The sequence below is a fragment of the Balaenoptera borealis genome (genome assembly GCF_965194805.1).
Source record: "Balaenoptera borealis genome assembly, chromosome: 17".
In the NCBI taxonomy this organism is placed as follows: Eukaryota; Metazoa; Chordata; class Mammalia; order Artiodactyla; family Balaenopteridae; genus Balaenoptera; species Balaenoptera borealis.
The window spans coordinates 59,508,206-59,534,795 of NC_138876.1; the positions used below are offsets into that span (position 1 = coordinate 59,508,206).

Sequence of the window (26,590 nt, forward strand, 5' to 3'; positions counted from 1 at the left end):
TTTGTTATTTTTCTGGGGTCACAGTTTACAGTAAATTTTCTTGCAGAATAGGTAATGCTGATTACAGGGTCTCTTTAAAGCCATGTTGCATGAACGTCTGTATGAAATGAAGTACAAAATAGAGTTTTTAATCCAGATGAAGGAGGACCTCGCCAGGATTCCCTTAACCAGAAGACTAGAAATTTGAGAAGCAAGAGAGCATTTGAAAGTACATATTTAAAAACTTGAAAGAATAATGCTCTCTACTGGTATTTCTTGTATTTACTTATTTAATTCAGTGTTATGCAGATGCCCAAATGGACATGTCTACAAACGGACAAATAGAAGCTGAAGAGTACTGGAAGTACTATTAAGTAGCAAATTTTAACAGTTCAGTGTAGTGGCTGTGAAAACATCCCACACAGGTTAATGGCTGAACCTAGAGAGACGCCCTACTATGTTTCCTAACTTTTTCTAGATTTTTCCAGGTATTTTGAGCCCTCCAAAGAATGCCCATTGAATCCCTCACACTGAATACTGTTTCCTGACCTGTCTTACAGGAAGCCCCGGGGAGAGGGCAAGAAGTGCCGGAAGGTGTACGGCATGGAGAACCGTGACATGTGGTGCACGGCCTGCCGTTGGAAGAAGGCCTGCCAGCGGTTCATTGACTAATGCACAGGCCCCTGCTCGTCGCCCAGACGCTCCTGCCCTCGACTTGTGCTGAGGGTGTCGGAAAGCGCTTTTCCTTCTGAACAAAACACATTTGAAACCCAGGGAAAGCACTTCCGGGAACCTTGGTGAGATCACAGCAAAAAACAAAAGAGGTCACCACCCTCACTGTTCTTGCTGAGAACCCAGCCGAGAGCAGCTGTAACTACTTTTTTCCTTAAAAAATCAACTTTTTTTTTTTTGCTGTATGTCTAGCTCTGAAAACTGTGGACTTCTGTAGCAATCGAACCAACCCAGCCCATTTTTCCTGGAAAGGAGGCCTATTTTGATAACCTTTCTGGATAACGCCGTTTCTGAGATTTTTTTTTTTTTTTTTTTGACACTTAAAAAAAAAGCTACATGTTATTCAGTAGCATTTGTACAAAGAGCGATACCTGTTTTCATTGTGAATAGTCTTTTGCCTGTTCTCCATCGGACTTCTGGGAGCAGTACACATCATGATGTGTTGCCAGGAAACGGCGGCACTCTGGGTATCTTTTCTATGTCTTTTTTGTTTGTTTGTTTTGTTTTAAAGAATGGCCCCAAACTGAACCACGGTAGAGCTGTTAGCTTGAAGGGCCCAGGAGGGCATAAGCTTGAAAAAAGATAGACAATGGACATCACCAGCAGACTTCAGCCCCAGCTGAGTTCAGGACATCCCGCTGTCACTGTTGGGAAACGTCTGGGAGTCTTCCTCGGAAGCCTTCCCTGAGGGGTGGCCCGGCCCACGCTCTCCCGGCCACAACGCACTCAAGACCTGGCACTCGTTGCCATCTGGGTAAGCTTCAAAGCTTCCTTCAGGGATGCGACGCCAGCCATAGCTCGGATCTCTTCATCACTGCTTATCTGACAGTTGTTGCCAGGTCAGTGGCTCATCAGGCCTTCCTTCCCTCAAAACGCCACCGCTGACTGTTTTCAGAAAAGGTAGAGAACTCCAGACCATCCCGGCAGGTGTGCTTTACACAGCAGAGCACAGCCTCCACGTCCCCATCTGTTCAGAAAGTTATGTGAGGTCAACATCCATTCTGAGTGCACTTTTATAGGTTTTATGCTTTAGCATGTCTGGGAGATGGGTTAATGAACAATGTAAAGATTATATGGGGAAAAGGAAGGTCCAAACCTTTATTTTTCTTATCAAAATATTGGAGCTATTCATTAAGAATTTTTTCAGAAGGGAACATACAGAACACCAAAAGGAAAATGCGTGTTGGTATAGGAATCTCTCCATTTAATAGGACCAGGGCTTGCACTGTGTTCCATTTATTAGACTTTCTAGCATGGTATTTGTTTGTTTGTATGTCTTGGTGGTAGTGGTGCGGGGACAGGGGAGTAGTTGTCAAGCCCTATAAATAAGCTCATTCTCTGTCTACCCTACTCTTGATTGCCCTGCTAAAGTTATTCCTCCTATACCTATGCAAAGAAGTAAGAGCACCTTATAGGATGCACTGTGTCGGGACGGGGGCCTAGGATCAGCCATAGGAATGTTAAATGAAATTGCACAGAGCAAAGTTTAATATATTTAGAGATTGTACATACGCTTTTTTTTGAAAGAGTAGAAAGAAGTCATCTAGTCATAAGAACTATCCTCTTTTTTTTTATTAAGCAAGGGAAAAAGAAGGAGGTTCTACAGTGTAACATCTGCAATCTGTGCATTCATATATTTTGGCAATTTTATTTTTTAAACTCTCACATGACATTTGAAGCATTATTCCTTGAAAGAGATCCTGTTTTCCTCCTTCATTTATTTTTTTCTTTAAAAACACTTATTTTAAGAGCAGAGAAAGAGCTTCATTTAATATCACATCGTGATTACCAATCAATACAGCACCAGCTATAATGTATGTTTGAGCACTAACAAAGTCAGCCAGGAAAGGGTTTTTTAAGTGCAGAAACGTATTTGCATCCTCTACCCCAGCCTGTCTTTTCTCCTCCCTGGTGTCTTGTCGCTTCACCCACAAGCATCTCTGCTGGGAGGTGATGCTCTGGCCTGGTCCAGAAGGCCCTGCACTGTGGCTGGATTGCCCAGTGGCCACGGTCAGTCCAAGGCTGGTCAGCCATTTCAGCAGGCTCAGCGTGGACTTCAGTGATGGTTGGGGTGCAGTAGTGGAGCAGAGGGTTTTCTCTTCAGCAAAGTTCCATGGCCCTTGATCCTTGGATTAAGTCACTGATCAAAAGAGATTAAAGTGATGAGGGGCTAAATCCATCCCCTACTCCCAGCACTTTGGGACACAAGGAGGGAGCAGTGGCTGTGGAGCAGTCCTAGAGTGAGGCTCTGTGACTCTGCCCCCAGAGGTACAGCCCGTGACTAGTGCTAGGCTCTGGCCTGGCTGAGCCAAGCTCAGTCCTTGCCTGGGTATTAGCCAATGCACCGATACAAGCAAAGGGTAGAGCTGGATGCAGCTTCCTTGGGATTTCTTCTCCTTCCAAAGCCTTCTTCACACACACTCTCTGCATCTCACACTCACGCGGGGCTCCTTTCTGCTGGCCAGCCCGGGGCTCTGTGTGTCCTCTTCTCTAGCTCTGAGGTGGGCACAGACCCTCAGTACTTCCTGCACACAGACACTGATTGCCTGTACCAAGGCATGTAATGACTAGGGAACTACCAAGCTTCACCTGCCTGGCCTTGAAGAAAAGGGATGAAACTTCTTTTAAGCCACCCAGAAAGCTACAAATTGCAATATACAGTACTGATTATAAATGCTAAAATTAAAAAAAAAAAATGTAGAGCTATTTTGTTATATTTTGGAACTAAATGAAGTGCCAAATTAAGTCCAAGATTTGTTTTATGCCTCCTCTTTCTTTTTTTTAAAGATTTTCTGATATGGACCATTTTTAACGTCTTTATTTAATTTGTTACAGTATTGCTTCTGTTTTATGTTTTGGTTTTTTGGCCCCAAGGCATGTGGGATCTTAGCTCCCCAACCAGGGATTGAAACCACACCCCCTGCATTGGAAGGCAAAGTCTTAACCACTGGACCACCAGGGAAGTCCCTGTTTTATGCCTTCTCTGTGGTACCACGTTCTTTTCTGTGTTCATTTGGCAGGTGGAGGGGAGTACGGGTGGGAAGGGAAGCCCCAGGGCATGCGGCTGCTTGACCAAAGCCTCGCCCATCACGGGCACCTGTCTGTGCAAAAGGAACGGCAATGCAGTGGGTTCTGGTCCCAGAGCCTTTCTAAAGAAGGCGTGTGGTAGCCTTTGACTCTTCTCTCCCCGTTACCCTTTCCTTCAGAAAAGATTTCTCATCTCTCTCCAAAGAAGGCATTTCCTGGTGATGGACAGGCTTCTCCAGATAGCTGCACAGCAGAGAGCAGTCATTTTAAGCCTTAGTTCTTCCCAGAGAATGTGCAACCAATTTATGGGAGGCAGTGGGACCACCTGGAGGAAACACCCGGGTAGCAAGTGGGTGGGGAGCCAGAGAGGAGATACAGGAGGGCTGTGGACACCTGGCTCGGGCTCACCATGCTAGTGCTGATCAGCTGGTGGTGACTGTCCCTGGGCACCTCCGAGGGAGCTGCCAGGTTCCCGCTCTGGGAGCAGCTGACTGAAGCAAGGAGAGAGCTCCTTTGCGGGAAGCACTCAGGCCAGGGATGCAGGACTGCCGTGCGCATCTCCGGTGGGCACAGACTGCTCTCCTCCTCACTTGCTGGGAAGTTTCCTCCCTTGTTTGGTAAAAGCCAGTGTCGGGAAGAGGGCAGTGGGTTTCTGAGCAGGAATGTGCGTGCCTGTCAGCAGCTCCGTGCACCAACAGGGTGGGTGCCCTTTATGAGACGATCCTTTGTCCAGGCATAACTGTGTTGCAGATGAACACTTTCAATATGATGTGTGTTACAGTTCTTGGGCTTTCCAACAAAACTTTAAAAAAAATAGTTACATGTATGTTGCAAAAGATTTCTGAAACTGACATGCCCTCTATCAAATTTCAAGATCACTTAAGTTGAAGTCCACTGTCGCTGGTGTCACACTAAGCCACACTTGAAAGCAGCCCTGGGTTCTGAATTAGCCGGCACTGCTAAAACCCATTTCCGCCTTCATCAGACTTCATTGGAAAAGAAAAGCGCAGCATTCACTTGGGAATGTTTAGAGAAAAGTGACAGAACTTGTACATAGGGGAGAGAATACCTTGAGAATAGTAGCAAAATACTGTAAAAAATATTCTTTTCCTCAGGGAAAACTAAAGGGTATGTGAAAAATAGATCTGGAGGATCCTAAGACTAGAAAGGTTTTTATTATCTCCAGCATCTTTTCTAGTCAGAACAGTTTTTGTTTGTTTGTTTGTTTGTTTGTTTTTTAATGAACACGATACCATTTCAAGACAAATTGCCATGAACTGGACAGTACCGACTTTTTGAGGTGTGGAGGAATGCTCTATGAAACAGAACAGTTTCTTTGTTTCTTAGACCTGCATTCTAAGGCTGACATCTGAACCACAGCACAGTCCCTGGTGGGTTTTCACAGACTCATGTAAGGCTGTTTGTGAATGTAATTATGAATATGACACCTTGGTGTTCCTTTTTATAATCAGCCGGTTGGATGACTGGTTATTAGCTGAATTCTATAGGTGAGGGACGTGAAAGACGTGCATTTTACTTTAACAGCAGGTTAAGGAGCAAACTTCCATGGACTTTTGTGGACAAGGTGCTGCTTTTTCTCATGACCCTGTAGAATTTCTGTCAACCACATCAACTGTAGCTCTGACCTGTATGAACGCAGGGAAGAATTTGTGCATACAAATGAGTGGAAACAGAGCACGATTCATGAATATGGATGAGGATGTGGATCATTTTGGAGAAAGCGCTGGGCACACGGGTCAACTGGAAATTTCATTTCTCTAAGAAAATAACCCAACCAGCAGCACACACGCTTTCCCTGTTCCCCATACCTGTGGGAATTCCTCCAGAGCGGAACTGTTTCCTTCTGTCTTTTGCATTGTAACTAGTCAAACCGGAAGTCAGTAAATAAAACGAGCTTAGCACTTTTAGGTACCAATTGTATCACTAAGTAATGCACACCACTAGAGCAAGAAAGTATAAAATGCATTTAAAACCGACTGGTTTGCTTATTGTGACTGACTTTGAAAAAGTCCAGATCCAATCAATGATATACATGCTTTAAAAGGTGTATCTATCATAGGACCAGAAATCAAAATGGGAATTTTACTTCTGGTCCTGTTTTGTAAATAGTTCCTTTTTTTTTTTTTTTAAGACAATCTCATGTTTTATAACTTTTCTTGTGAGTCTGAGAATCACAATGGTAATGTGTTGTGTCAAAATGTAATCTTAAATACAATAATAATTATAACTTAATTTTCCAAATAAGACAAGAAATATACTGCGTAGGCTTCTACAATTCTGAGAGATGTGACACTTTTATAATAAGCATTAGTACTTCTCAAGTTAACAGAACTGGAAATATTTTACAAGATGCAGTGTTTTGTAATCACAAAGAACATGAACATTTTGTGGGAAATGACCTTGGTTTTATACATTGTAGCTTATTTTTTAAAATACAATATTTTACCAGACAGGAAGTGTTAATATTATAAGCAATTCCTGCTCTCCAAACAAAGGGCTATGCCTCTTTTAAGCAAGCGTTCTGATGCATATCTTTTCAATTAACCCTCTGCAGCAAGGGTAGAAATGCAAATCAGCTGGAAGATTATTACAAGAGAATCAAGATGGCAACAGCTACTCCATTTATCTTTACCAGCGTGTTTTCAAAGTATTTTTGGGGAAAAAAAAAAAAAACTTTAAGAATCATCTTATGTATCTTAAATCTTTAAAATGTTAATAGATATGCTTATAGGCAATGGGAGAAATATACTTGTAAATTCTTTAGTGTAAAATGATAGATTCCTGTCACAAGGACAAACTTATTCCTCAACCTACCAGAACCACAAAGCTGCTTTTAACTAGCAAGTATCATTTGATGGAAATTTCTAAAATCATGGTGTGTAAACCCAAACATAGAATTCTTAGGTAATCAGTGATGTTTAAAATAATTTTGTCCCCAGCACTAACTAAATAACTTTAAATTCCTTACCAGAACAAGTGCTTGATTTTTCACATGAAGAATTCACAGACAGGCAAGTCTGAGATCAGAAAGTCACTGTATTCCCAAGAGTCGGGAAACAAGGAAGGCAGCCATGGAGAGTTGATTAACCGTACAAATAATTTTGAGCTTTGCCAAAACCATTTCATAATGCTCTACAGTTTTTTCTAGCCCACTCACTGTTAAAGCAAGAAAGCATCTTTTCTTTCTAAGATTTCGGTAATTCAAAAGCTAGACTAATTAGTCAAGTATGCAGATAACATCAAAAGAAAAGCTGGGATAGAATGGTCGTACACCCGTTGGGCAACCCCTGTAAGGTGGTCAGAGGGTAACTCTGACTTTGCTTTCTAACAGGCTTTAGAATCTGCACACATGAGAACTAGAAATGCATGGAGTTGGGGGAAAATGTATATAGCCTCATCTCTGAGATGAAGCAGCCCAAATCTCCATCTTCATTCTCTTGGAATATCTCTAATGTTGGCATTAAAGGTTCCCAAGAAGTGTTTATTGCTGCATGGTTTTGAACCAAATGAGTCTTGCTTCCTATTTAAATAGAAGCCTCCTAATCCTTTCTAAGCAGATGCCTTGGAAAGAACAGGTAGATTCTGTAAATGAGCGATTCAGATCAGGCAGAAGAAGGACACTAAAGAATGACGGAGATCATGGTGAAGAGGACACACACCCCCTTTAAAGGGGGATCCCAGCTCTAGACAATCAGAACCATACAGAAATCAGGCCTGGGGCTGCTAGATCTTCTGACTTGGAAATATAATGTTACCTGACACTTAAGCTAAACTCAGATTCTTGGCCAACGGTGTGCAGACCAAAGAGAACCTGTATGTGGGCAGATGCAGCCTTTGGCCACCAGTTTCAACTGTTGGGAAAAGCAGATTTCACCTTCCATAGCCATCAGTTCAAGTTCTTCCATCAGCCCTACAAACTCACACATCGGTACCATCTGGGCAACTAAAATCAAAGAAGGGAAAGAGGCCAGTTCTCCCCAGAAATCATTCTCATGGAAGACTTGAAGATAAAAATACAATATCCTTAAACTAGCTTTGCCTCTGATCAAAATATACTGAAGCGTTATTCAGCTGTCACTCTGCCTCCTGGCGTGCCCAGGCCAGGCCCCAAAGCATGGAATGACTGTAATCCTAACTTTCTTACTGTTTTAACTGCCGTGACCACTGTGATGAGGGCTGGCAAAGAACAGCCTTGTGCCTTTGGAGAAGGCAGCCAGGAGCCCCTGCAGTTTAAGATAGCACACATTGCCTCCTTGTGCCAAAGCCCTTTGCCAACCCTTCCACACCCCCTCCCACGCCATCCTGCCTCATGAGTTTGCATCCCAGGATAAAAGTTCCTTTGTTTCACCTCTGACATGGCAAAATCCTTGCTTCAGAACTGGTAGGTACTTAGGTATTTTAGAATGTCCAGTAACCTCAAAATGGAGTTTTTCCACGTAGAAAACCTTAACACCTTTCCCTGAGGGCAAAGACAAAATGGGAATAAATGTGTCATGGAAAAAATTAGACGTTGCTTCCTTCATTTGGATGAACTAAGCTATTTTAGACTGTGTCTTACACCAGAGTCCTGATGGTGTTGGGATAATCACTAACCCTTTCACATATATGAGAAAGTATGTCTCTTTCAGATACATGACTTCATTTGACCTTCCCTAGAACCCAGTGTAAAATAAGAATATTTAAGATTACCATCACCACCTCCAAGGCCAGCCTGGTTCAAGTGGTCTTCAACCTGTGACTCGGCCTCATTACTGCCTGGAGGGAGGAGGGAAAGAGCGTGTGTAAGAGCTGGCTCAGACCTCAGTCTTCCAGAATGACTCTAGACCTGAGAAGACCCAGGGACCCATGTTCTTCACCCATCCTTACAATCCAGGTACTTCAGCATAGAAATATAGAGCCCACTCATTCACATTGTCAAATGCACACTCAGTCACCCCCGAATTTATCCCTTTAGGGTACCTACCAGACCCCTATTCCCTAGATTCCAACTATCTAAGTGATTAATTATAGGAGTTGATTAGCTGGTGCAATGTTCTGAGTAAAACTTGACTCCTTGGAAAAAAAGTTATTTTACCGCTAACATTCAACATTTGTTATCCATGTAAACTTATGTTGATGCCCCCAAATTTGAAAACAGCTCAAATTTACAATTTGTAACGATCAAATTGAAAAATACTGTCAACTCAATGTTGGAAACACCCGGTAATATGGTTAGGTCAAGTTTAAATCTGAATATAATTTAAACAACATTGGCAGTGCCTGAGATTTCTGTCGTTGGAAGTGATTAAAAGGTTGACCAGTCCCTGAACGGATTTCATCTTCCCCTTCTCCCATCAGCTCACAGGTTTCACATCCTGAGTTTAGGGTAAAGCCCCTCACAAGTTTAGTCATGGGGCCTAAACCTTTTTGGCCCATCACCTGCTTCATTAACAGGCTTTTTGATAAAAGATACTTTTATTATGTTTCGAAAGCAATACGGTGCTGGAGGAAGAAACAGTGAGCTTTCCTCCTCTGCTGGAGAAGAAGCCCGTTTTGCAGTGGTAAGCACCAATGCCATGATAGTGGCAGGACTTCAAAGGACCCAAGCTCTAGGGAAGAAGAAAGAAGCTACCACTCAAAAAAAAAAAAAAAACTATAGATTTTTGAAAGAAGGTGGAGATTATGAATTCAACACTTAAACTGTAGTCCTTGTTTCTTAAAAATATTCTTTCCTATTGAGCACCATCCACATAATTATTAACTGCCAGCTTCCAAAGGAAAGATCCCCTTTATTTATATTATGAAAGTGTTAAAAATTAATTCTCAAGTCTGATTAACCGTTACATTTACATACTTACTAGGGGCAATTCTCTAAATTTTTTTTTTTTTCTCTAAATTTTTAATTCAGAAAAACTAGCCAGGGGAGCAAGTAGCAACTCCTGAAAAAGGCAACAGCACTATCATTAAAGAAAGTAATTTTCTTTAAAAAAAAAAAAAGTGGCTCATTTAGTTTCTTCTGAATTCTCTTTACGTCTCTGACTAAAGAGGAAAAACCAGCATTCAGAAGAAGAAATTGAGCGTTAAGGGAGAGAAAGGACAGTTCCCATTCTAGTTACTAGTCTTGTTTTCCCATCTCGGCAACCACCTCGAATTCGCTAATAAAATGTTACCCTCTCCTCTTTGCCTTTATCCGCCCAAGCCAGAGGCCATGCTGTTATGTATGTTTGCTTCCAGAAGCCCCGGATGAAACATTTTTGCTTCTGTGTTCCTGATCTCTCACTCTTCAATTAAGGTCCAAGGGAATAAATATTACCAGGACTGGTATGTTAGGCTTAGTCTATGAGGCTACACCCTTCCTTCCGGGAAATGCTTCCATTTGTCTGAACAGTTTTGGGTGATCATTCAGAGAGCAGGTCGGTCCGCAGACAACCTGCCACGTTCATCACAAAAGATTTGGTCAGACTCACTGATAAAGAATGACAAGGCAGATACCTAATCCTTTCACTTTGACTCAAAGCCCGCCTCCCAAGTCCCCTACCCCACTGGTCCCCTCCAGAGCAAAGCCAATGGAGTGATCAGGGCAGAGGAAGAGAGCTTCACGTTCATTGCTCTAGGCCCTGACCTCTGCCCAGGATTACAGAGCATGAAAATGGAATTGACCTTTATTGTGTGAAAAGGTAGTGGCTCCTGCAGGGTATAATTGCTTTAAGTTTATATTTATGCAAAGAGAAAACTCATCCAGTCTGCTCGTGTCGTGAAGCACGTGTCTCTCACCCTGGTGGAGCCCCCTTCCCATGTTTTGGGCACAGATGGCCGAGACAGAAAGGAAAGAGGCAGAGCTTTGGGGGCCAGTGGCTCCAGAGATGGGATTTTACCCCTCAGGGATATACAGTGTAGCATAATCCATAAACTACTCCCACCCAAGGGAAATTAAAAAGCAAAAGCAAAAGCAAAAAGAACGGATGCATCACGGGGTGTACTTCCTTGGCGGTCCAGTGGTTAAGACTGCTCTTCCAGCGAGACATGTGTTCGATCCCTGGTCCCTGGTTGGGGAACTAAGATCCTGTGTGCCGTGTGGTACGGCCAAAAAAAAGATGCATCACTTTGCAGATTACAAATGCTTGCTTTGCTTATGCCTTTTCCCCTACACTCTGCTAATTGGAAAGCAATGACTGTGACTTGACCAAGCCCTGTGATGATAGCAAAGCTTCTTCTTCCAAAGTATCCCGACTGTTTGGGGGAACCTCTGTGATCACTGGTAGAAAGCTTTAGAATAGATTTAGATTTTTAGGGAAGAACTCAATACTCCCCAAATATACTAATTCTGTGACTTCAATAACTGAAAATGTCCTGGGTGTAAAATAACCCAGGCATGCGGATCATATACGTTTTTTTAAAATGTCATTAATCAGTATTTTCCTACAACATGCCCTTAAATTCCTATTTTTATAATTAATGGTTGGACGATAGTCAGCCATTGAAACATAAGCTCTCTGGAATAACCAGACACTAGTGTAGTTTCCAAAGTGTTTCATGTATCAAAATCTATATACTTAGAGGAAGAACTCAGGATAAGAAAAAATCGCTAGGTCCCAAAGGGTTTGTAACTATCATCAAATACAACAGCCGAGTGGCCTGCGGTCATCTTTTTCAAATGAGGGAGCCGGGGATTGAGAGAACCACAGTCAATACAAGACCTCTGTTGCCCTTCATCCATGATAGGGTTTAAAAACATGCTACTTTTAAGAATTAAGCCATCTTTCAAATTGTTTTCTACACCAAATCTAACCTATTAAAATGAAATTATAAAATAGCTAAAATGGGGTATTTAATGGAAATTGCTGAGAGTAGAAAGCATTGCTTTTTAGTGCCTGCTAGACAAAAAGAGAAAGACAGAAGAAGCAACCCTTCCTGTACGATGCGGGTGTTAACGTGACCGGCATTAACTCGGAATCGGGCACTAATTCAAAAGCAATGAGGCAATGCTCTCCAATTTTTAGAGGTTTTTCAAAATGCAATCTTACCACCATTCGGAGGTAAGTACTGGCTTAACAAAAGTCTTTAATATTAGTGAATGAATGTAAAAAGTTACAAACTATGCATTTTCAAAGAGTAATGTTATTTTGTATCCAATCCAAGTCAATTTTTTTCATAAGAGACTTACCACAACTGCAAATTGTTCAAAACACATTTGAATGCATGTCATTACGGGGTTGTAGGACTTCCATCTACATAGTTCTAGCTGATATTTTTAAAGACAGTGCATTGAAATTTCAGGCTCTAAACAAATTCAGCCATGAAGTGAATAAAGGAGAAATGGTTTATATTTTACTTCTTCAGCAGAAATGGGAAATGTGGGCTGTTACAAAAATGGGCCCAGTTCTTTTAAAGGTGACTGTTCTAGTAACACTGGATTAACAAGCAAACAAAACTACATGAAGTTAATGAGTATTGCCTTGGATGAATATAGCATAGGTTGTGTCTATTGTGTTTTAAGTCGCAATCTAAGGAAAAAAACTATTCTCCAAAGGGTTTGGATTATATAGTTTTGAAGAACAAAACATAAAAATATTGTCCAGCAAAGCAAAATCATTGGTCTTTTTTTCAAAGTTATTTGGAGATCATTACTTGTATTTTTTGGAAAGTCCATATAAAACATACACACATTTCTTCAGCCCTCTTAGATTTTGTATTTCCTTGAAACCTTTTTCCCTAATAATTTATCTTTGCTCCTTAATCAGTACTTTCCTACATTACTCAGCATGAAAAAAATTCTTTCCTTCATCTGACAATGTTGAAATAAAGAACTCCATTTCTCTGCCATTCCGGATCTCTTCTGTGTCCACTGAGAAAGTTTCTCAGCTGTTTGTATGTAAAATATGGAAAAACACACTTCTAAACCTGGTACTTGTGGTTATACTGGATATGTTTGCTACCTATTTAGAAGTTATTGGGGGTGGGGATGTGTCTTTTTATATGATTTTTAGCCAAATTCAGATGTTCTGATACTACATTTCTGAATACCTATCCGACTGTAAATACAGCCTGAGAAGGTTCAGGTTAATAAACCTTTTATGTGACTGTTCCTCAGCCATGCTCCTTGCCAGCTTTGGGCACCTTGTACATAGATCTGTCGAATGTTTAAATGATGTTGTTTTTCTAAATGCTGTTCTCTAAAACAACTTTTTGAATGTTTTTTTGCTTTCCATTGTTTGGGACTTTGTGTGTTGGTTAAACAAAAAATGTTTCCTAAATATTTAACACCAGGAAAACTATTTCAAATAAACTGGTGCTAATTGAAAGAGAAGAAAAATTTCAGATGGAAGATTTACAATATAAAATGTTGACACCAATTAAAGTAAACTGCACTTTCCCAAGGGGACAGCTGGCATCTACCTGCAATGGGCATCACAAGGACCACTGAATGTTTACAGTTTCTGTGGCCCATTTAAGCATAAAATATAGAAATGGTGCTGTCCCCCCAGAGTTGAGGATTTGCTACGTTGGTCCTATGGAAGCATTTAAGTAGAAGTAAAGGTCTGTAGTAAGAATCACTTTAGTAATAGTCTTCTGGTCTTTGGACTTTCATGTTCTGTAATGCTTAGCTGTAACAATGAATATGGTGTTGCAATCTAGTCTGACGTCATCGTTGCCCTGTATTTCCTGCGTGTATGGTTCTACCTTGGGTTGCACTGGCACGTGCCGAGCCAGAACACTGGACTTTCAGGAAGACCATTCTGACTTCTACGGTGTCCACACACATGCATTGAAATGCACTTGTAACTGGTTAATTACCATGAAGTCTAACTTCCACTTAATAAAAGTTTTTGTGTATCTGCTTCTACTTGGGGGCTGTTTATTTGAGTAAAGGATAACTAACTGGTATCCAAGAAAGGTTCACAGGGGTTAGAGGGTTTGAGGCTTTACCTACAGTTGTAAAAATAATTTAAAACCGAAGGGATATCTTCCCCATATCAACTGCTCACCATCAAGGCTATTTTTAGAAACATGTTGTAGGTATATCTCTCATCTAAAGCAGTGGTCCCCAACCTTTTTGGCACCAGGGACCAGTTTCGTGGAAGACAGTATTTCCACAGACAGGGTTGGCGAGGGAGGGGGTTGGGGAGGGAGGTAATGCGAGTGATGGGGGGGATGGTTCATGGTAATGCGAGCGATGGGAAGCGATAGATGAAGTTTTGCTGGATCCCGCCACTCACCTCCTGCTGCGCAGCCCGGTTCCTAACAGGCCGCAGACCGGTACCGGTCCGAGGCCCAGGGATTGGAGCCCCCTGGTCTAGAGTTCAGCCCTGATAATTACAACTCAAACCCATTCCCTTGGCAATGACTGCCCAGATGCATTAGCTGCTCATGCAACGCCGCTGGTCCTGTTGCCTGGGTCATGTAAACACAAGCTGGCAAACAGAGGAAAGGCAATGTCTATTCTGATGCCAAGCCAGCCTGGAGACCCTCCTCTAGGCCAAGGCCATGTCCACTAGAACTTGACCTATTCACCTGCAAAGACCAAGCATATGTATTTGTGCAGCAAGGCAGCAGGCTTTGGAGTTCAACAGTCTGGGACACAAATCCGAGTTTTGCCTCTTGCAAGATAGATAACTGGATATTTGATTTAACCTTTTTTAAGTCTTGTTTTTATATTAGGAATGATAATAAAAGAGATGAAAACTAAATAGTCTGGCTTGGACAATATCTATTCCTAGTCCAATCTGCCTTAGCTGGGGTGAGGAGAGCTATGACTCATGGTCTACTGCCTGCTTCCAAGAAGTTCCTACCTCATGCGGCTATTGTGAGAATTACTTGAAATAACATGTCATCACTCACAGAGAAGAATTCCCCAAATGGAAGCCAAAATACTCAAATACTGGAATTCTCAGATATCCAGGATGAGTGCTTGCAAACTCTTGAGTGCCTTCAGAATTTTTTCAATTTCTTAAGAAGATTCTTTCTAAGATAAAAATGTCTGGCCTTAGTAAATAGCTTACATACCACGTTTGAATGTTTTCTTGGTTGCACCATTATTTCATCAATTAATAGACTGGGCAGTGGAGACAATTTTACAGCTCAGCCTATTCAAGAACTAGAAGGTTGTTCAGTTGGACACCCGCTGCTTTCTTCCACGCCAGCCCCAGCCCCAGCCCATCTCCCCGTCATTGAACATCTGTTATTCCCTTGCATCCGGCACAGGGCCCCTGAGCCCTTTGACCTTTCCTGAGATGCGGTGGGATGGGAGATATAGGACTTGCTTTGCTCCTACAGCACAGTGCCAGGCAATGTGCTGGACGCTTCCATGTGACCATCTCATTAACTCTCACAGCAGCTCTGTGTGGGGAAACCACTCTCCCCATTTTATGCAGAATGAAAGACCTTCATAAAGGTTAACTGTCCCAAGGCCACAGAGCTTAGATGGAAGTGGACGTCCCCCCGACACCGCCCAGTAGATGTTCTGCGTTTTTAGGGGCTATCGTCTGTGGGTCTGCTGTGAGTGATCGACGGCAGTGCTCCTCTCTCTTCCCCCTGCTTGCTGGTTTCCTCCACCTGTGAACCAGGTGAGGGCTGCTCTTCACCCCAGGCTGCCTTCCATCTCCATCCTGTCCTCCTGCCTCTTTGCCGCTGTCCATTCTTATCCCTTCTTTGGCCAGTTTCTCCCCACAAGCCAAAGCCACTGCAGGGAAAGTATGGCCCTGTATTCATATCCATCAGTAAGAGTTCTTTCTCCCTGTCCTTCCCGCAGCGTGTCCGCCAAGCCTGCGACCACATCAGATGCCTCATCCTTCCCCACAAAGCATTGTCGTCCTCAGGCCTGAGGGTTCTTGAAGATGATTGCTAGACAGTTGACTTTTAGTGCCCACATGTTTGCCAAGAAGGAGGATGGACGTAACAACCCCTAGGAATGGTGTTCAAACTGCATATTCCTGCTTCTTCCAGGCCTTCCTGCCAAGGTCCCAGCAAGTTCTGCTCCTTGGAGAGTCACCCAGGAAGCTGCATGGCCCTTAGGGGTAGGGAGCAGGAGAAAATACTGGGGATCTGGACTGGTGATGGTGTCCTGCAAAGCTGTGTGTCAATCATATTTGCAAAACAAGTTTTGACCAAATGCCTGCTATCTGAAGAGAGGCTGCAGCAAACATCTAATGAAGTAATGGATTTTTTTTTTTTTTTTTTGGCCGCACCTCGCAGCATGCAGGATGTTAGTTCCCTGACCAGGGATCAAACCTGTGCCCCCTCCAGTGGAAGCACGGAGTCTTAACCACTGGACTGCCAGGGAAGTTCCTGTAATGGATTCTTTTAATGTAAAAAAATGAAAGCTACCTTCCCCACAGAAAATACCCTCCAAGATCTTACACTTCTTACACCGGCATGTAGTATGTGCTCAATAACTTTTTAAAAATAAATTTATTTACTTATTTATTTATTTTTTTGGCTGCATTGAGTCTTCATTGCTGCATGCGGGCTTTCTCTAGTTGTGGCGAGCGGGGGCTACTCTTTGTTGTGGTGCGCGGTCTTCTCATTGCAGTGGCTTCTCTTGTTGCGGAGCACGGGCTCTAGGCACGTGGACTTCAGTAGCTGTGGCACACTGGCTCAGTAGTTGTGGCTCGCAGGCTCTAGAGCGCAGGCTCAGTAGCTGTGGCACACAGGCTTAGTTGCTCTGCAGCATGTGGGATCCTCCCGGACCAGGGCTTGAACCCGTGTCCCCTGCATTGGCAGGCGGATTCTTAACTACCGCACCACCAGGGAAGCCCTGCTCAGTAAATTTTTAAGTGAATGAATGAAAAACTGTTCAGATGGATCATTTCTTCAGGCTGTAGATACACTCTCTGCTTTCCATCTACCATTGCCTGAACAAAGCAAAGAGGCAAGAAGGAAGTGAACATTTTGAAGCCTGGCATAGACATTTATTTGGTCTAAGTGGCATTTTTAAAGTTTCTTTAGAAGATGTACATTCTCAAAATCACCAACTCCAAATAACTCTATTGATTACCTAGTAATTAGCTCATATAGGACAAAGTGTACAGTTAACATACACTATTTTTATGTAGAAGTTCCTTGCACATAGCAAGAATTCAATAAACGTGTGAGTGAAAAAAAATGAATGAGTCTAAATGAAATAAATTGCAGCATAGGTCTGTGCCATTAAAATCATGCAGAGTAAAGGGAAGAAGGCCAATAGGATTTGAGTCAATAACACAGGAGAGAGAATCTAGGCTGGCACTAAAAAATAAACACTATTTTCATGATTGGGATCTGGGTATGACAGTGACTGTTTGTATCCAGGTAATATATGTACATAGTAAAAAAAAAAAAAATCAAAAAAAAAAATCAGGGCAGTAAAATGCTTGTATTGAAAGCAAGTCCTGCTGCTCTGCCCCTTTCCACCCCTTCATCACACTCCCAAAAGCAGCCACTTCTAACTCATTTAACTTGATTCCATTTTTTCTAAATTATATGCAAGTGCTGCGGGGCAAACAGAAAGACCAGCCCAGGCCAAGGCAGCAACAGTATCAGAAGCAAGAGAGACAAGGCCCGGCGTGATGCTGCAGGACGCACAGGGACTGACAAAGCGCCCAGCACAGGTCAGTGCCTCTGCTCCCAGGGGGTCTCTGCACAGGGGTCAGGTGAGATGTAAAGTGCTGATTAACACATACCTCTCTCTTCCTGGGCACCAAGACGCTGCCCTACTGGATGATCCAGGGGTCTCTCACGAGATGGCGATGAATCAACCCCCCCAAAGCACAGTGAGCCCTGGGTAACCTGAAAACAACCAAGAGTCCTCAGCTCCAAGTTAAACCTGCAAACTAGCCTTGGACCCTAGACCAAAACCTTCAGCCAACAAGCTGGCTAGTGGATCCCTTGCCATATCTAGTTGATTTCATGCTAATGCCCAGATCATCACAGGAAAACATGTCAAGTCAGATTTTGCAAAAGGGCTCAATGCAAATGTTGCTCACTGTTCACTGTTTGGCTACACCAGACATGCCGGGGACCAGCTGCACACATGTGTCTCCCATGGCTGGAAGCAAGTAATAATCCCGTTCAAACTATATTAAACAAACACAAGTGGAGGATTTATTGAGACAAGGTCTCTCATAGGATCCAAGGTCAGACAGTGTTGCCAGGCCTCGTGGAGTCCTAGAATCAAGATCAAGAAAGCCACTGGAAAACAAGAAAGCCACACTCTCCACCTTGCCAGTCCCGTCCCCTCACCCAGCCTCCTTGGGGTGGCAGGATCAGGACTCCTCTCTTCTCTGTAGGTCTCTTTTCTTCTCTCTCTACACAGCTGCCTTCTTTACTTCTCTAGCACACGGTGAAAAATGGCCACGAGAGGCCCACATTGAACTTGCAACACATGTGGTCAAGAGTGGGCTAGAGGGGCTTCCCTGGTGGCGCAGTGGTTGAGAATCTGCCTGCCAATGCAGGGGGCTCGGGTTCGAGCCCTGGTCTGAGAAGATCCCACATGCCACGGAGCAACTAGGCCCATGAGCCACAACTACTGAGCCTGCGCTTCTGGAGCCTGTGCTCCGCAACAAGAGAGGCCGCGATAGTGAGAGGCCCACGCACCGCGATGAAGAGTGGCCCCCACTTGCCGCAACTAAAGAAAGCCCTCGCACAGAAACGAAGACCTAACATAACCATAAATAAATAAATAAATAAATAAATAAATAAATAAATAAATAAATAAAAGAGTGGGCTAGACTCTTGGAGCACCAGTCCTGAATTCAGGAATCATTGGCCAGGCTTGGGCGACATATCTTCCCCTGCTCCAATCAACTAGTCTTGGGGGAAGAGTGGTGTCAGGGGTCAGGTGGGAGGGTCTCTAATAAAAAAGTGTGAGGTTCAGAAGGCAGTGATGGGGGGAGAAAATAACTGTCATTCCTAGTACAGTAAATGAAAGTCAATTTTTGTTACTAATAAATATAATCATAGAATTTGCATCTGAGGGGTATTAAAGGTCATCTAATTTGTCTCTCTCACTTCATAGATAAGATTCATGACCCAAGAATATCATTTTACATTTATTAATGTTGTTTGATGCTAGTTTGCTTTCATAAGATTTTATTGTTGGCTAGTTTTCTGAAAGACAAGGTTGTCTATTCTCTTAAACATAACAGGGTGGAGTACAGAGGATAGGACCAGTGAAGCAATAGTACCTGAGTTCAAATCCCAGCTCCACCATTTACTGGCAATGTGACCTTGGAAGATTAATTAATCTCTCTGTGCCTCAATTTCCTGCTCCATAAAATGTGGGTAATAATATGACCTATCTCATATGAGTACTGTGAGTTCTAAATGAGTTAATAAGTGTAAAGTGTTTAAAATGGTGCCTGACACAGATTGAGGGCCATAAATGTTTATCTGAGTCATCCACAGTGTCATCACTTAAATAGCTTGAGACAAATGCATTAGCCAACAAAATCATTTGGAACCATTAGAACAAGGAGCCACTAGTTAAGTTACAGTAAAGCTAAAAGTATATATTTACTTCTAACAAAGATTATTTTCTAATTTTTCCAACTTAGAATTCTTCCACATGATAGAAGTGCAGAAAAGTAGGAAGAAAATAAAATCACTGATAATCACAACACTCAAAAATAACCATGGGTAGATTGCTGCATTTTTTTCAAACTATTTCCATGCATATTTATTTGCATAGTTGTGATCACACTGTATATATAATTTAACATGTTGCTCTTAAGCACTGAACATTATAGCATATGCATTTTCCCATGTCATTAAATATTTTCAAATGCCTGTATTTTAATGGCTGGGTAATAGTACAGCATGTAGATATATACTGATTTCCTAAAATAGTCCCCTATTTGGAAAACATAAGCTATTTCCAATTTTAAACTCTTTGAAACCCTTAATCCAGATTGTCAAATTACTCTCCAAATGATCTGGCTCAATTTTCTCTCCCATCAGCAAAATGAATGTTTTCCTGTATGCTCAACTGAAATGAGTATTATCATTTTTAAAATCTTTCCTAAGTTAACAGATATTAAAAGGCATGTCATTGTTGTTTTAAGTTATATTTCTTGGACTTCCCTGAGGATCCAGTGGTTAAGACTCTGCACTTCTACTGAAAGGGCACGGGTTTGATCCCTGGTCAGGGAACTAAGATCCCGCATGCCACACGGTGAGGCCAAAAAAATTATTTTTCAATTTAAAAAATAAAATTAAACTAAAAAAATAAATTATGTTTCTTGAATACTAGCTGATGATATTAAACATTTTTCCAAGTCAACCCTTTACGTTTTCTATTTACAACATGTTAGTTCATGTCCTTTGCCTATTTATCGTTTGAAATCTTACCCTTTCCTTATGTATTAGTAGGCATTCTTTAGATTGTTAGACTGTAAACTTCTCTCTTATTTGCTATAATAGTTTTCTCAATTTATGTGCATTTTTTGATTGAGCTATAGTTGTTTTACAATATTGTGTTAATTTCAAATGTACGGCATAGGGATTCAGTATTTTTGCAGATTATATTCTGTTATAGGTTATTACAAGATAATGGGTATAATTCTCTGTGCCATACAGTATATCGTTTTTGCTTATCTATTTTATATACAGTAGTTTGTATCTGTTAATCCCATATCCCTAATTTGTCCCTCCCCCTTCCTTCTTCCCTTCAGTAACCATGTTTGTTTTCTATGTCTGTGTATCTGTTTCCGTTTTTTTACATTTACATTAATTAGTATTATTTTTTAGATTCCACGTATAAGTGATATATAGTATTTGTCTTTCTTTGACTTATTTCACTAAGCATAATGTTCTCTAGGTCCACCCACATTGCTGAAAATGGAGGTATTTCATTCTGTTTTATGACTGAGTAGTATCCAATTTATGTGCATTTTAAATTCAGACATTTTTGCGTGCAAATTTTAAATCTTTATATCATTAAGTCTGTCAATGTTTTTCTTTAAAATTTTACCTCTTGCTTATAGCTTAGATGGGCCCCTCACATTCAAGTATCAGGAAATACTCCCTTATATTTTCTTTCAGGTTTTATTTGTGCTAATTTTTTTTCTTGCCATCTAGAATTATTTTGGTATAGGTAAAGGTTAAAATGTATTTTTTCCTTCCCAAATAGCTGGCTAATTATCCCAATCTCATTTATGATTAACCCACTCATTCTCCAGATTTGATTACCATTAGCTACAGAATTGTTATAAAATTATGGATCTTCTCAAGGCTCTTCTGTTCCTGATTAAACTCAGTTCACCCAAGTTATCCCTGCCCCCTTTTTCTTTGGGCATTTGCACATGATCAGGCATGAAGATGGAGAGGTGGACAGTTTCTGGTCCTGGAAAGTCATGTGCTGTTTTCTGGTCTTTGGACTCCTGTCTCTACCATCCCATCATCCGCTCTTTTTTTTTTAATACATATATTCTTTTTCGTATTCTTTCCCATCATGGTTTGTCACAGGATATTGAACATAGTTCCCTGTGCTATGTAGTAGGACCTTGTTGTTTACCCATCCTATACATAATAGTTTGCCTCTGCTAATCCCAAACTACCAGTCCTTCCCTCCCCCACCCCCCTTCCTCCCTGGCAACCAAAAGTCTGTTCTCTATGTCTGTGAGTCTGTTTTTGTTTTGTAGATACGTTGATTTGTATCATATTTTAGATTCCACATAGAAGTGATATCATATGGCATTTGTCTTTCTCTTTCTGACTTACTTCACTTAGTATGATGATCTCTAGGTCCATCCATGTAGCTGCAAATGGCATGATTTCATTCTTTTTGACCATCATTCACTCCTGACTCATCATCCCATCATGACTCTGCTGTGGACTCTAGTTGACACAGTCCATGGCTCATCTACTGACAGTTCCCCATGTTACTCCCTCCAAGACCCTTCCAGCCTCCTGGCCTTGTTACAACCCCTCTCCCTCTCTCCTGGGGTCCTGGGCGACTGGAGGGCTGTCTTAAGCTATCCCAGGCCTTGGCATGCCACACTACCTCCCTTACATAGCCTCTCTGGTGCCATGATGGCTGCTGTCTGCAGCATCCTCTAGAGAACAGGGCACAGGCCCACTCTACTTTGAAATCTCCCTAAATGTACTTGGCATTGCTCACACCTCCCACTCCTACAGGACCTCTGGTGAGACTGCGCCAAAGCTTTGCTCCTCACTCTCCTTTCTGCCTCTTTGGAACTCTTCGTCTTCCCCTCCCCCAGTTAGTCTCTACCTTATAGTGTCATATGATTCTCCCAGCCCAGTGTCATCTTTGACACCACACTCTCCTTTACTCCTTGTGGCAAATCTGTTACCAAGTCCATTGGATTTTACCTCCTAAATATCTCATAAATATACTCAATTCTGTTTCCACTGCTCTCACCCAGGTGGAAGCCCCCATCCTCCGTCACCTGTACTTGCTCAGATGTCCCTCGGTCAGTGTTGCATCCTTTCAATGCATTCTCCTCGCATAAGCCACTGAGATCTTAAAAACACAAATCTGATCGTGTAACTCCTCCTTTGTGCACTTTGGCAAATTTCCTTTGCCCTCACGATACAACTCCAGATCCTGCCCAGGCTGGCATATGTGAGTCCCTGCCCACTTCAGCCGTGTTCAAAGGCACCCCGCCTACCTGCTGGCCCTCCAGCCCCTTACACACACATCCTGTCTCCCATCCCAGCACCTTTGCCCTTGTTCTTCTCTCTGCCTAGAGAGCTTCCCCTAGCTTTACTGTCCTTTTCCCTGCCCTCACCTCCACCCACACCCTTTCATCTGGCTAACTCCTCACCACCTCCTCAGGGAAGCCTTCAGCTCATGCCAGAGGTTAGGTCTCTCTTAGTCACTGCCTAAGAGCTCTGTGAAGGCAGGGACTACGCTGATCTTACTTGGTACTTCTCTGGTAGGTGGCATACAATGGGTCATGAATGAAAGAATGAATACGAAGGAAGGATGCAGGAGATCCAAGTGGGAAACATGAATTAAGTCTTAGATACCTAAAGTGTTTGTCTCTATTCAATATCCGATCATCCGTTCTTATATGTTATTTTCCCAAATCAGCACCTTAACTTATGACACTCAGCTGGTGGTTGATCAAAATTTCTGGTAGTGAATTGGGCACATGTCTTGCCTTGTGGACATAATGTCATAGCTTCTGTCTACCTACTCTACCAAAAGCAGAAATGGAAGCGTAAATTCCAAACAAACTTGGGAGGAAGAGACATCAAAATGCACTTGAAAGTTTATTAAATGAATAAATAGAATAAAACTGCAAGGCTACTTCAGTCACAGGGAGTCTGATCTTTTCTTGAAAAAATGGGTTACAGAAAAAGAAAACATGAAGAGCAGCTTCTCCCCTTTAAGTTTTTTTGAGGGGATAGCAATGGAAGGAAGATGGTTTTCTGAGAAAACTCAAGCAACAGATGTTTCTGAACAGAAGCTTAAACCCTAGAACTTTTACAATCTGAAAATCATTTGGAAAAACTGGATTACAAGCATACACCTTTGGCATTGCCTAGAGAAAAGGAATAGCCTCTTTTCTCGGGCAAATGTTTGCCATCTTTTGCAGTATATTTTCTAGCATATCTCATGACCCCAAATTTTTATGTAAACCACAATACCTTTACACGAAATTACTTATTTTAATAATAGGAAAGTTATTTTTGACTGCAATGAAACCGTAAATCTGGCCTGTTTTGCTTCACTTCATTTGTTTGGATGGCCATCTGGCAAGATTATTTAACACAGTGCAGACTCTTCCCCTGTACAAGTCAAATATTTTCTATTTAAAAGTTGATGTTGTGCCGAAGGCTGAGCTGTATTTCTTTTTTCATTTTCTTTTCTTTGCTTTTTTTTTTTAACATCTTTATTGAAGTATAATTGCTTTACAATGGTGTGTTAGTTTCTGCTTTAAAACAAAGTGAATCAGTTATACATATACATATGTTCCCATATCTCTTCCCTCTTGCATCTCCCTCCCTCCCACCCTCCCTATCCCACCCCTCTAGGTGGTCACAAAGCACCGAGCTGATCTCCCTGTGCTATGCGGCTGCTTCCCACTAGCTATCTATTTTACATTTGGTAGTGTATATATGTCCATGACACTCTCTCACCCTGTCACATCTCACCCCTCCCCCTCCCCATATCCTCAAGTCCATTCTTTAGTAGGTCTGTGTCTTTATTCCCATCTTGCCACTAGGTTCTTCATGTCCTTTTTTTTTTTTCCCCTTAGATTCCATATATATGTGTTAGCATACTGTATTTGTTTTTCTCTTTCTGACTTACTTCACTCTGTATGACAGACTCTAACTCCATCCACCTCATTACAAATACCTCCATTTCATTTCTTTTTATGGCTGAGTAATATTCCATTGTATATATGTGCCACATCTTCTTTATCCATTCATCCGATGATGGACACTTAGGTTGCTTCCATGTCCTGGCTACTGTAAATAGAGCTGCAATGAACATTTTGGTATAGCTAAATAAACAAAGGATTTGACTTAGAACTTCTTCTACTTCTCTATTCACCATACAATGATAAAGTAATAAAATTGCTTCCAAATGCCACATTCGAAAATCAGTGTCATAACTTTAGAGAAACCAGAACCGACTGTAGATATTTCTGCCTTCTGGGAGAGAGGGGTCATTCATCTCTAGGTAGGTAGGTAGGTCTTTGGTTTTGAGAAAAACACCTCAGAGTGCATTGATAGTTCTTTTTAGTAGAAAGAAAAGAGGTCCTTTGGGCAAGCCTGAATGGCCAAGTTTTCTACATAATAAACAAATGGAATCTGCACAGTTGAGCTCTGTGTGTGTGTGTGTGTGTGTGTGTGTGTGTGTGTGTAAGTGAGTGGAGACCTGGGACTAGGGAGATATGAGGAGAGAACAGTGCTGTCCAATAGAACTTTCTGAGATGATGAAAAATGTTTTAGATTGAAAAAAAAGAAAATGTTCTACATCTATGCCGTCCAACATGGTGGCCACTATCCACATGCAGCCATTGAGCACTTGAAATGTGGTGATATTACCAGGGAACTGAATTTTTTTTTTTTTTACTTTAAATTTAAATTTCCACATGTGGCTAATGGTCACCCTATTGGACATGGCAGAAAAGAGGCCCCTTCACATCAATCCCTCCCCCTCCCCAAACTTGAGCCATGAGCAGCAGTGTATGACCTGAGGAAACCAGAAAGCTCCCAGGGCAGGGATGCTGAAGGACTTTCAGGAAGACCATGAGTGAGTGAGTGATAGTTGAGTTTAAGTTGTTGCTTGCCCTGCGTTTCCCTCCTGTTGTCCACAAACCTTCAGGAAATGCCTCCTATACTAAGGTAGCCATTCATCTCAGCTTGTCTGGGACTGCCACTCTGTGTGATGCCCTGGTGTAACTGTTAATAGTCCCTGCTTCACTCTCAAAAAGTGTCCCACTTGGACGCCCTACCTAAGCACACAGCCTTGTAGTCACAGTATCATAGAGATTTAAGGAGAGGAATGTGCAGAGAAGCTCGGACTTCCTGTCGCCTCTCCCCAGCAGCCTCGTACAAGAGCTGGGGGAGTGGGGGGTGGCGCGGAGCCAGAGAACATGGCAGAGCCTTCACATGGGCCTGGCCAGGACAGAAGCGCGATCAAACTGTCTTTTCCAAGTACACTAGAGGAGGGTGAAAGAGGGGAGAGAGAAGAGGGCGGGAGAGAGCCAGTTACAAAAAAGGAAAGAGTTTTTCTGGCATTTTCAAGCATTACTAATAAAAATTGGACAGATTAAAGTCTTTCCAGTTTCCTGTGCTTGATAAAATGCAGTATTAGTATGCAGAATGCTCTACTGCAGTTAAGCCCATAACAGCACTTGTAAAATTCTTCAAGGCATAATTAAAGTTTAGAATAAAATTATCTGAGATTTCCACCAGTATATAAGAAAACCAAACTAGCACGTGGAAGATAAGGTAAAACTGAAAAGTCCTAACGCCTGAGCTTTTATCTGAAATATATTAGGCATTAATTTCTAACTTTGGATCCAACATTTTGTTTATTCATGTGTACTTTTGTCGTGTGTGTATGTGTGTGTGTGTGTGTGTGTGTGTGGTGAGAAGGCTTCAGATCTACTCTTTTAGCAAATTTCTTCTTCTCCTTCTCCTTCGCCTCCTTCTCCTCCTCGTCCTTCTCCTCTCTCTTCCTCTTCTTCCTTTTCTGCCTTCTTCTTTTTTAGATTCCACACATAAGTGAGATCATACAGTATTTGTCTTTGTCTGGCTTATTCACTTAGCATACTGTCCTCCAGCTTCATCCATGTTGTCACAAATGGCAGAATTTCCTTCTTTCTTGTGGCTAAACAATATCCCCTTGTATATACTTACCACACCTTTATCCATTCATCCATCCATGGACACTTTTAAGTTCTTTCCGTATCTTGGCTGTCATGAATAAAGCTGCAATGAACTTGGGATTGCAGATATCTCTCCAAGATACAGATTTCATTTACTTCCGATACATACTCAGAAGTGGGATTACTGAATCATATGGTAGTTCTATTTTTCATTTTTTGAGGTGTGAGGTCTCATTATGGTTTTGACTTACATTTCCCTGATTATTAGTGATATTGAGCACCTTTTCATATACCTGTTAGCCATTTGTATAGCATCTTTTGAAAAATGTCTACTAGCCATTTGTATATCTCCTTTTGAAAAACGTCTATTCAGGTCCTTTGCTCATTTTAAAATTGGATTATTTGTGTTTTTTTGCTTTGTGTGTGTTTTTAAAGCCCTACACAGGATTTTAAGTGATTTCCCACTTAGCAGTTTTGTAAATGAGAACTAGACATTTTTACTACATCAGTCCTAAATCCACTGTACATATGAAACATTTGAAGAATAACTGGTTTTACTTTACTTC

The 26,590-nt window shown here is 41.9% G+C and overlaps 1 protein-coding gene and 1 long non-coding RNA gene across 2 annotated transcripts in view; one reads left to right on the top strand and one right to left on the bottom strand.

Annotated features, from left to right (window-relative positions):
- Window positions 1-13,582, top strand: part of ZNF704 (zinc finger protein 704) — a 218,841-nt gene extending 205,259 nt beyond the window's left edge. The window contains exon 9 of the mRNA XM_082363482.1: window positions 540-13,582. Within this exon, the coding sequence (XP_082219608.1) occupies window positions 540-651 (112 nt within the window). The 3' untranslated portion in view covers window positions 652-13,582. The remainder of the gene's footprint in view (window positions 1-539) is intronic.
- On the bottom strand, window positions 5,796-24,162 carry LOC309614867. Its single transcript, XR_014236444.1, has 2 exons — window positions 17,397-24,162; window positions 5,796-16,589 (listed from the first exon to the last, which is right to left on the bottom strand). It is a non-coding gene; the product is annotated as an uncharacterized lncRNA (long non-coding RNA).
- Between the last annotated feature and the right edge of the window lie 2,428 nt (window positions 24,163-26,590).